This window comes from Lactuca saligna, chromosome 5, assembly GCF_052625555.1.
Source record: "Lactuca saligna cultivar CGN05327 chromosome 5, ASM5262555v1, whole genome shotgun sequence".
Classification (NCBI taxonomy): Eukaryota; Viridiplantae; Streptophyta; class Magnoliopsida; order Asterales; family Asteraceae; genus Lactuca; species Lactuca saligna.
Genome location: NC_136421.1, coordinates 54,544,508 through 54,555,722, shown reverse-complemented (window position 1 = coordinate 54,555,722; position 11,215 = coordinate 54,544,508). Strand labels below are relative to the sequence as shown.

Genomic DNA, 11,215 nt, shown 5'->3' with positions numbered 1-11,215 from the left:
CTGACTCAGGCCCTGCTGGCCTTTCACCCAATGATCAGAAGTCATGGGTCTCTTCCCGAAACCCTCTACTATACGCACCTAGCATGCACCTCTCTTTCCATGGTGCTTGCAAATCGATCCCACATCTGCAACTCTCGGAAATCATATCCTTCAGGGTCTGACACCCTGCCACAGTCACTAACTCACTTGCCAATGGCTGAGCTGCAACAACTGGAACATCCTCTGTCCCCAAATTGGATCACAAACTCTTCCCTGAAGCTTCTTAGATTCTCCGAGACTCTCACCGATTCGAGTATGGATCCTGTGCTTTCAGTAGTACGGGCCCAATACTACCTTCCACACATATCCATACTTTCCTCAGCAATCCTCCCGGATCGCCCAAGTCACTTCCTCAACTGGTACACCCAAGTCTAACTGAGCCTCGCTATTCACTGAAATATATCCTAGGCTTCCCTAGGTTCCCAAACTCACCCCGCTCTCAGCTGCTGAAGGATCCCCAGTAATGTCAACTAGCTACCCCATGAATATAGCCACATGCAACAGAGATCATATAATCCTTCAAGTAACAGACTCATCCCTATAACGGTTAGACTCAAACGAGAGCTGCGCAATAGGGTCAAATCTATCACTCTGAGATTATCCAGCCTGTGCCACATGTGACTTTAGCATATTCACTTAATAGCTAACTCACATTACTAAGAGTCCCACAAAGCACAAAGCAAGCAGCATTCAAACAATGGAAAATCTAACCATCATATTCCAATCATATTATCCTATCCTCTAATCAGGAATCTGTACATGCAATTCAAAGGCTCATACAATCAGGCGTAACCTAAACAGGCTATCCTATCACTGACTGATCAGTACTAGCAAGCAAGTCAACAAGCACATACAATAGGCATATAAGGCATCCTCCTAGATCCTTAGCCCTAATCTAGCATGCAATTCTCATAATCATATCATATCATACCATAACATAACATGTATGGGTATCTTGGGGAAAACTTACTTGAGCTCGGCTGATTGCACGCATCACACATGTTGTTCTTCTCAAAGTTCTCCTCTCTTTAAAGATTATTTTCAAACTCCTTTTTTTATAAAATGGTTTTACTTTTGAAAAATTTCATACCAAGCCCTTAGTTTGAGTTCAGACACACCCGAGAGTATGTCCGAATCCCTCAAACCAAGGCTCTGATACCAACTTGTAACATCCCAAAAATACAGGCCACAAATTTCATTTTAAAATATGTCATTATAAACCAACAGTGTGATAAAACATCTGTAACATCATGTCGTGTCAAAACCAAAGTAGAAATAATCAAACGTGTTATCATAAAATAATATCAGAGTGTAATCCTAAAGATCTCATGTGCGGAAAACCATAGTGTGATGCGCTGCGATCAAGCCGACTCCTTTCCTTTAGACACGAAGTACCTGAAACCAAAACTGAAAACCGTAAGCACAAAGCTTAGTGAGTTCCACCATCATACCACATACCATAAAATCATATCACATACATACTGCCAGGCATTTATGGGGTGCCTGACCTACCTGGTACGGCCATTCTGGGGTGCCGACCTACCCATGCGACCATTCTGGGGTGCCGTCCTTCCCGTGTCAAGCCATTCTGGGGCGCTGACCTACCCATGTCGAGCTATTCTGGGGTGCTGACTACCCTTCGGTCCTAACAACCGAACCTCGGGGACTATTTCACCCCCTACTACTACTATCACATATAACATAACACAAACATAATATCATACATATTTGGGGTGCCTGAACTACCCTTCGGTCCTAACAACCGAACTCGGGGACTAGTCCCCTCCTCCTACCTCTATCGCATATAACATAACAAGCCAGCATGCAAACATATCATCACATACTGTCAGACGTATCTGGGGTGTCTAACTACCCTTCGGTCCTAACAACCGAACTCTACTACTATCACATACAACATGTCATGCTAGCATATAACATATCAGGTAGTAGCAAACCTAAATGATATCACAAAGACAATTATCTATCATACATCTCCTACTGGTGGGCCGACATTGTGGCCTTAGACCCACCGCTACTGGAAGGTAACTCACCTCATACTGTTGAAGTCCCGTAGTCACAACCCCACACTGCTGAAGTCCCGCAGACTCAACCACAGCTGCTGGATGACAGATTCCCGAACTGTCAACACCAAAATAACACCCAATTAATAATTGGGTCCCAACACATAACCATAAATACATACTTGGATAATTACTACATTACCCTAAGATTGGCTTTATTCAAGCCCAAGGCCCAAACCATAGGCCCAAAGCGAACTAGGAATCAAAGCCCAGCATGTGGCCCGATTTTCCAAATTGGGCCTAGGTCTTATGGCCCAACATTATACAATCATTAAGGCCCAACTATGGTCCATCTATGGCCCAATTTTCCAAATTGGGCCCACCCCTTACCTGGGACTTACCCTAGGCCCATTAAATTATTTTAGCCCATATAATTATTCTTGGATGGCCCATTAATAATCCAATCATTAAGGCCCAATAGAAAGGCCCAACAATAAACCCAAGTGAAGTTAGGGTTTCACATAAAATGCCGATTAGGTTTAAGTTTCCTACTCAACCCATTAAGGACTTAATCCATGAAGTCCATTATCGCTTAGTTTAATCTTTGCCAAAGTTTATTATTTAATATCTCAAGTTATAAAATAATTCTTGTGTGTCCCGATTAATTCTCAAAATTAGGGTTTAATTGGCATTAGTGTTTTCCAACCCAAAGACTAACCCATTTATTAACTTGCTGGACTTCTAGATCAATTAGGGATTTATTGGGCCTATTAAGCCCACTAAAATATCATTAAGACCATTAGGGTTTTCTTAGGGTCCATTAAGGTTTTATTAAGCCCATTAAGTCTTATTGGGCCCATTAGGGCTTCCTTGGGCCCATTAGGGTTTCAAACCCTCCAAACAAATCAACACAATCGAGACAAGGCACACCGCCACCCGACACGGCGGTCGGTGGCGGCGGGAGGCGGCAGCCACCACCTCACGGTGGTGGTTATGGTTTCTTTCTCATTATTCCATTTTCTTTTACAATTTACAATGAAATACCAAAGCTCACACACACACCCTAACTAACGTAAACACACATACATGGCGGTGTATGGTGGCAGCGGATTTTCCGGACAACAAGCTACACACAACACATGCTATAGAAAGAACAAACATCCACACTCTTCTCTTGCTTGCAAAAAGGTCCAGCCACCCTCCTGGTGGTGGTTGGCAACGGTGGAAGTACAAAACCACGATAGTGGCAGAGGATAGCAACATCTTGCAATAACAGCCACCACCTCATGGTGGTGGCGGCGGTTCTTTTGATTTACAGCCGAGAAACACACACCCACACGAACTCAAGAACAGCTGCAGCAATGATTCACGGTGGTGGTAGCGGGTTATCTTGTTTCCCAGGTGGCAGAACACCGCCGGAATGCCACTAAATGGCAACCAACGGCGGTTATGGCCTCAAACAGCTAGAAGGGGGGTAAAGGAGGTGAAAGATGGCCTCACCGCGAGCATTCCGATCGCACTCGACTTGTATCTTCCGTTCACAGTTCTGACTTCGTTCTTGGGGGGTTTCTTCATCCGTTCGCGACTTAACCGGGGCAGCAGAGGAGGTGACGATGTCGTTCAATGACATGGCAGCGAGGCTACAACGGTTGCGTCTGGCAGTCTTGCTCGATCGGATACGGGAACGAAGTGTGCGGCTGGAGATTTGACGAACGGCAGAAGGGAGATCTGGAGATGGCGTCGCCGGTCAGGGTGGAGTAAAGGTGGGTGACGGCTGCATCCTTAGATGGGGTTAGGGTTTTGTGGCAACTGGAACATGCTAAGGCTTTATACTCGTGCCCTTCAAACTTAATGCCATAATGTCAAGATCAGTCCCTCTCCATAAAATTCTTTCCATATCAAGTCTATAATTTACCCCTTTTAACCCATCCATGCAAATCCTTTACAATTAGCTCCTCGAAATTACACCTTGCTTAATAAGTATTGATTTTAGGGTTACTAATCGTTCATTATTTTATTTATTGATTTAATAAATAAACGGGGCTTTACACTCTTGGAAATACTTTTGAGAGAATACACACTTCTTGAAATCGGCCTAGCCCTCTTGTTTCATATGTGTAGCCGATTTTGGTGGAGAATGGGATCCTTATATAGTGTTGACACATCTAGGGTTACACCATGTAAACCCTAATGTGTCATGACTCTTCATTTCCATGACCCATGGGTTTGTAACTCCCATGGAGCATCCATGGAGCATCATATGTGTGGAACCCAACTTGATAATCCATGGAGCCTCTTAGCCCACTATACAAGATATGGATGATTTACTTAATCAACCCATATATTTAATTAGTTATATTTTGATCACTTAATTAATTCTAAATTAATTCTTGATCAAACTAATCAAATAATATTATTAATATATTAGAACTTATAATATATTAATAATCTCCAAATGTTATTTCTCTCATTTAGTCTATCCAATTGCATGGTGCCATGCAACCCAAATGGACCATGCCGGGTCGGGTCAAGTACATACCAGAAATAGTTATGGACTTAGACACCTTATCCAACATGAACTGACTCTTGTGTGATTCCTTGTACTTGGAATGGTAAGTAGTATCTCCTAACTATACCTATTAAAGTTACTAGTAATGTACGTGTATAACCGAAAGTATGCCTCTGCTACCCAAAGGTACTGAACTGATTGGGGGAACTTTTATGTCTATATATGTATACATGATATATATATATATATATATATATATATATATATATATATAAAACTAATATTTAGACGACATTCGGACGAGAAACCAATGCCCTAAGGCCACATCCCAACGAGGAAAAGGAAATAAAGCGAGCTAATCGTCCTAAGTCCTTTAAACATTATTTATATAACTATACATATCTAGGCATGCATTTGACAATATAAAAGCATAAAAGAAGTTTTGTAAAACCTTTGAAAAGTTTAATACTAAGAAACGATGACTTGATGTCAGTTTATAAAACGATTTGAAAGTATTTTGTTTGATAAGACAATTTAAGTATAAGGAAAACCATTGTTTGAAACACATTTGTAAGAGAGTTTCAAAGGAAACTTACAGTATGTAAGACAATTTGATAAAGAGTTTTAAACATGTAAAAACGTTTAAGAAAGTCATTTGAAGAAATCTGTTTGGTAAAACAGTTAACGTATAGTAAATCCATTTGCATGCTAGTTATTAATCACATGTGATTGATATAATAACCAAACTTGATTCAACTTGTATTCCCCCATACAACATTTATAGACATTTCGAAACATTTAAAAGGTTAATTAAGGGGTATGAACTCACCTGCAGTGAGTGGATCGGATGGAAGTTTCGGACAAGTGTTCGGTGTCAAGTGAAGACTTAAACACACACAATGATCCTAATAACATATGAAGACATATGTATATATATAATTAGTGATTGTAACACTAATTAAACATGTATAAACATCCTAATGTGAGGAAAACACTTTGGTCAAAGTGTTAGGAGGCCATTGGGTTGCAACAAAGGAGTGCACGGCCTTATAAGGGAGTTTATGGTCAATGGACCATACATTTTGGAGTTTACGGCCCAGGGGAGTTTACTCCTGGCCCTAAACTCTCAATTGGGTCACCAAATGAGGCTTAAAACTATTACGACTTAAGTGGTTAAGTGTTCCAAGTCTTAAACAAGAGGTTGGGTGGGTTTAAAGTCCAAGAATGGCCTTGTGTGGTGTTTACGGCCTGGGGACCACTTCCCCATGAGTTTACGGCCATAAACTCATGGTATGAAGTACCATTTTGTGCATTGAATTCCCTAGTTCAATGGTGTAAGGTTCTATGCTAAGTTCCAAGGCTTACTAAGGTGTTAGGGTGTCATTTGCACCCTTTAAAGGGGTTTACGGCCCAAGAACATGTCTTGGCCATAAACTCCTTGAATCTTTGTGATTCTTTATGTTTTCTAAGCCCTAAACATGTTAAACCTAGTGTACAACGAGTTAGAACAAGATTACTTACGATATAGGAGCTTGAATGATTGATTTTGGTCAAGAACACTAGTGTGTGTTCTTGGTGTTCTAGGTGAAACTTGAATATCTACAAAATGGAATGATTTCACGGATGAAATCATGTAAGATTACTAGTTCATGCATGATATCAATTAGTTAGGACATTAAACTTACGAGATTTGAAGACCGGGGACGAAGATCGGGATGATAGTTGAGAGGATTTCAATCAAAGGAAAAGGGAGGAATGAAATAATGGCCAAGACTTCACCTTATAGGAGGAGTTTACGATCCACATGGAGTTTACGGCCCTAAACTCCCATGTGGTGGCCATGAACTCCTGGTCAAGGTGTTCCAGACTTGTTCTTTGAGCTATAGATTCAACAGATAAACCCCGACACTTATTCCTTAAGTGTGCAAGGCTCAGAATGCTCAAATAAACTCCTAATTGTGCTAAAAGATAACAACAATGAGTTTGACTTTTAATAAGGTGTTTGACTGAACTGGATGGAAAATTTCGGGTTGTCACAGATGTTTACTTTGATAACTGTTGGAGAATTACTTGGAATACTGTTGGATAATATATTGCATGGGAAAAAAGGAAAACATCTAAATCACAAAGTCGAAACTCCTTATCTTTTCCTCTAAACCGAAATCACCTTGTTTCCCCATGTGATTTCGGTCCTAAATCCCCCCATAATTGTTGTTTTCGGCCTTAGTGGGCTTATACTTGGAGTTTTCGGCCTAGGTATCACCCTTTAAAGGGTTTTCGGTCCTAGTGGTTTAGATTTAAGGAGATTTCGGTCTTGATGCTTCATGGGAGGGTGATTTCGACCTTAGGTGGACTGAAATCCCATTCTTTATGGGGTACTAGGCTTAAACTATAAAATAATGTCTTGGTTTTATGATTTATGTTCTCACCATTTGACTTGTCTTGGTTTTATGATTTATGTTCTCACCATTTGGCTTGTCTTGTCATGCTATCACTTGTTGAATTTTAAAGGTTTTTTACGAATATGATCTTCAAGGTATATATTCCTATATATACACTTATCCAAACCATGCCCTATTGGTTTTCAACTCTTATTGTAACACAGTCAAGTTGTGAATCCACTTATACATAGTTATAATTCAGACATTGTTTGATCCAAAAAATTTCATTGTCACAATTTATCGCGCAATATGAAATAAGTCAACATACTAACGTGTATTGTTGTAAGTTTCGTAGTGATTTAGCAAAATTTGTTGAAACTTTCGGATATTGTTTCAAATAGGAACTAATATTTCAATAAAATTCATATTTAGTCGAAGAGTACAATAAACCCTAGGACCAACCATGTAATTTGTTCTGATTTAAAGTTTGGTTGGTGGGTTAGCAAATTTGTTGAAACTTTCGGGGTTCTTTGCGTACTTTTCTCAAACTTGTAGATTAGATGACCACACTGCCATTTCCATCTCAACCTCCCTAAAACCCTCTATCAGAGCTCCAAACAATTTCCATGGCGTCCGCTTCACCTCTTCACTTTTGGATGACAAATCAGTTTCCTTCAACATCATATATTCCTAACCCTAACACTAACCCTAACCATCGCCTTCTTCACATTCCAGCTATCTCTGTAAACCTACGGCAATTGTCTTCTCGTTGCTCCGTCGTTACTTGCGCTCGCCGTCGTAGCAGCAAAAGCAACTCTGCAGTCCCTTCCTCCAAGAAGAAGAAGGTATTTGTTATATTAGGTTCTGGAAATCTCCATTTTTTGCAGCGCTTATAGCTATTTGCCTGTTACAATAACTAACACCTCGACTTAAGTTGGATTCAATTGCTCTCACTGAAAATTGAGCATGAATTGAAACGAAAATTGAAGATAAATGGCTTCAGATTGAAGTAACGCACTCTGAAAAGTGATTTCTGACTATATGATGTTTAATTAGAGGGGCAAATATTCAATATGCATTTCAAGCCACAACTTCATGGACATGTTTTCCATGACAAACTTTCAGAAATGAGATGTTATCATTCATTTATATGTTTGTGTAAAATTCTCATACCTTGAAAATAAATAACTAATTTGAAAAGCTTCTTATTGTTGAAAACCAATAAAACTAATTAATTTCTCTGGATTGCCTTTTGTTTCTGCAGCAAGGCTTAGGTCGAAGTAGTGTTGATAAGGAAGAAGATATTGAAGAGGATGCTTTTGAAGCACTCTTTAAGCAACTAGAAGAAGATCTTAAAAATGATGGCTTATCATTTGATGATGATGATGATGAGATAAGTGAAGAAGACCTTATAAAACTTGAACGTGAGTTAGAAGAAGCACTAGCAGATGATGAGTTAGTTTCTTTGTTTGATGATACTATCAATGAGGTAAACAAGGTCAAAGTCAAAGACAAGAAGGTGAAAAACACAATTGATATAATGGTGAATGAAGCAACTGAAGAGATTGAAACACAAGATGAAGATGATGATGAAGATGAAGATGAAGATGAAGATGAAGATGAAGATGAAGATGAAGGGCCATTGGAACTCAAAAGATGGCAGATGAGGAGATTGGCTTATGCACTTAAAAATGGACGCCGGAAGACTAATGTAAGCATATTTACAAGTTATTATTATTATTGTTTTTTTGTTCAGATAATTATTATGATTTAAATTATTGTGTTAATCCAGATCAAGAATCTGGCTGCAGATTTATGTCTAGATAGAGCTATTGTTCTTGAATTACTTCGAGACCCTCCTCCAGATCTTCTTATTCTGAGTGCTTCATTACCCGATAAACCTGATCCAACAATTTTGGAGCCTATAATAAATCCCGAAGATGCCCTTCTGTTGAAAAGTGAAAAAAATGCAATAAATTTAAATGGAAAGTCGACTAAAAAAGTTCCAGTTCATGAAATGCAAAGTAATTGGTCTGCTCAAAAGAGACTGAAGAAAGTGCATTTGGAAACCCTTGAAAGAGTTTATAGAAGATCAAAACGTCCCACTGTGAGTAGTTTATGTTCATTATGTAATTTGTTACAATTTGTGTTTTGTATAAAAATTAATTTGACAAAATTTAAATGTAGAATGCTATGATTAGTAACATTGTGCATGTGACGAATATACCCCGCAAGAAAGTTTTGAAATGGTTTGAAGATAAACGTGGTGAAGATGGTGTTCCCAATCAGCGCCTTCCATATCAACGGTTTGTTTCTTTCTGATTTTTTTTTTTTTTTTTTAAATTTATATTTCTCATATAAAAGTTAATAAAATATATATATATTTACAATTGTAGGGACACAGAAGCAGAAAATGAACATCAGATTAGCTCTGGAGATGCGACAGAGGGCGAAAAGGTAATTTAGGATAGAGGGTTCATGAAGTTTGGTATAGAAGGTAGTGGTGAAGATCATAGGCAATTAGGCATGTTATGGTTTTGGAGAGTATTTTTGTAAAATTATAAACTTCAAAAAAAAAAAAGAGATTTTGTTCTTCATAGACCTATTTTTTTGTACCTAGTTTAACACTAATAGAAAATATAAACAATAATTATATGAAAGCTATCTCAAATAAATACAATCTCCAAATAACATAAGAATCGGGTGTATAGTTGTGATGCAAAGCCTTGTTAGGTGTCACTTAAATATATGTATAGTTGCGACTCTTATGCGCTAGATTTGGAATATATAACGAAATCATCAAGAAACAAAACATAGATTAATCCATGTCGTGAAACTTTGATGAAAAAATAGAACTCGTAACAAATATCTCTTACTTTCCTTCAACCAAACTTTTAGGATGGGGATAAAATTGCAAAATAAAATATTGTTGGGGATAGTAGCGAACCTTGAACGTTAAATCGTAGTGGCACAAAAAAAATTCCGACCAAATACAGTAGGGATAATGTCATAAAAAACCTTAAGTCAGATAGAAAATGTCGGTTTTACCTTTTGACAAATGTTTGGTTCTTTATGCAGCAAACTTGTCATTTTTTTGTTGGTTTTGACTTTTTTACCTGTAATTGTAGGTTTTTTGGATAATGACTTGAAAGGGTAATAGACTTTCGATTTTGTTCACATTTAGTTACTAATTTTTTTTTATTATCTATATGCTAGTGAACTATTGAAACTGTTCACATTTTACCTTTATGACCGGTAATAACGGGTTATAAGGGTAAAATATGAACGGTTTTAATAGTTCAGTAGCAAATACAGAATGGAAAAAAGTATAGTGACTGAATGTGAACAAAGTTGAAAGTTCGTTTCCCTCTAGAAAAAGTTCAATAACTAAAGTTGAACAAACTCCCTCTTGTATTACGTTTTTGCAAATTATTTACTTTTGTTAAATTCTAACAACATTTTCTTCTTCCGCATAATTATCATCATGGATTGATAAATTTCTCATAGAATATTGACTTTATGCTTGATTTATTTGGCTTTTTCTAACTATCTGGGTTTAGGATGAATTATAACTGATACAAGAAGCATTTTTTTTTATACTAAATCCACCCACCATTTCATATTCTCCATTTAATGTGTTCGTTATAGGGTAGAAGGAAGAAAATGGTTCCATAAAAAATGATGGACTTCTAGATGGAGGCTGGAATTAAACAAATTATCGTATGCAGTCATTCAACAAAGAGCATTATAGTCAACATAAGCATTTCTTGAATGTTTTATTATAGGTTTGTTATTCTTTATTTTTTATTTTTATTTATTTTTCTGCTTTGAGCTTGTAGATAGAGGCTGGAAGTCAACAAATCTCCACATTAGGGAAAAAATCGTTGCATTATTTTTCTTTTTGTGCATCATATTTATCCCGAAAAAACTGCAAAATTGGTCCCTGTGGTATTCAAAAATCTTTGGATAGGGTCCAAAACGTTTTCAACTTGCATGGATGGTCCAAAATAAAAAATTTCCTTTGGTTTTAGTCCCAAAATTATCAATATCCTGTGAATTTGATCCATAAAGCACGTGTAATGACCGTTTTGCCCTTCTAATTCCTTTTTTTGTATTTTTTTCATATTTATTTTTATTATGTTAATTGAAAATAAAAAATCTCTCACACACATACACACACATCCTCTCTCTCTCTCTCTCTCTCTCTCTCTCTCTCTCTCTCTCTCTCTCTCGGATTTGGTCCCAACCCCATCTCCATTCATCGC

General features: G+C 37.8%; 1 protein-coding gene across 2 annotated transcripts; it reads left to right on the top strand.

The window, feature by feature from the left end:
- Positions 1–7,511: 7,511 nt before the first annotated feature.
- Positions 7,512–10,938, top strand: OCP3 (overexpressor of cationic peroxidase 3). 2 transcript variants are annotated; one of them, XM_078957882.1, is made up of 6 exons: positions 7,512–7,795; positions 8,215–8,661; positions 8,743–9,057; positions 9,138–9,256; positions 9,347–9,407; positions 10,599–10,938. In XM_078957882.1, exons 1-6 carry the CDS (start codon positions 7,577–7,579, stop codon positions 10,623–10,625), a joined length of 1,188 nt encoding a protein of 395 aa, XP_078814008.1. In that variant the 5' UTR covers positions 7,512–7,576; the 3' UTR covers positions 10,626–10,938. The 2 variants fall into 2 exon arrangements, with proteins under 2 accessions (XP_078814008.1, XP_078814009.1); XM_078957883.1 differs by lacking the exon at positions 10,599–10,938 and having other exon boundaries at positions 7,513–7,795; positions 9,347–9,547.
- The last annotated feature ends 277 nt before the right edge of the window (positions 10,939–11,215 follow it).

What these genes read in the sequence shown, in the direction of transcription:
- OCP3 (XM_078957882.1), top strand. Translation starts at nt 7,577, where the DNA reads ATGGCGTCCGCTTCACCTCTTCACTTTTGGATGACAAATCAGTTTCCT. An exon ending in CAGCGCCTTCCATATCAACG is followed by an intron (nt 9,257 to 9,346) that starts GTTTGTTTCTTT and finishes TTACAATTGTAG; the next exon opens with GGACACAGAAGCAGAAAATG. An exon ending in ATGCGACAGAGGGCGAAAAG is followed by an intron (nt 9,408 to 10,598) that starts GTAATTTAGGAT and finishes TGTTCGTTATAG; the next exon opens with GGTAGAAGGAAGAAAATGGT.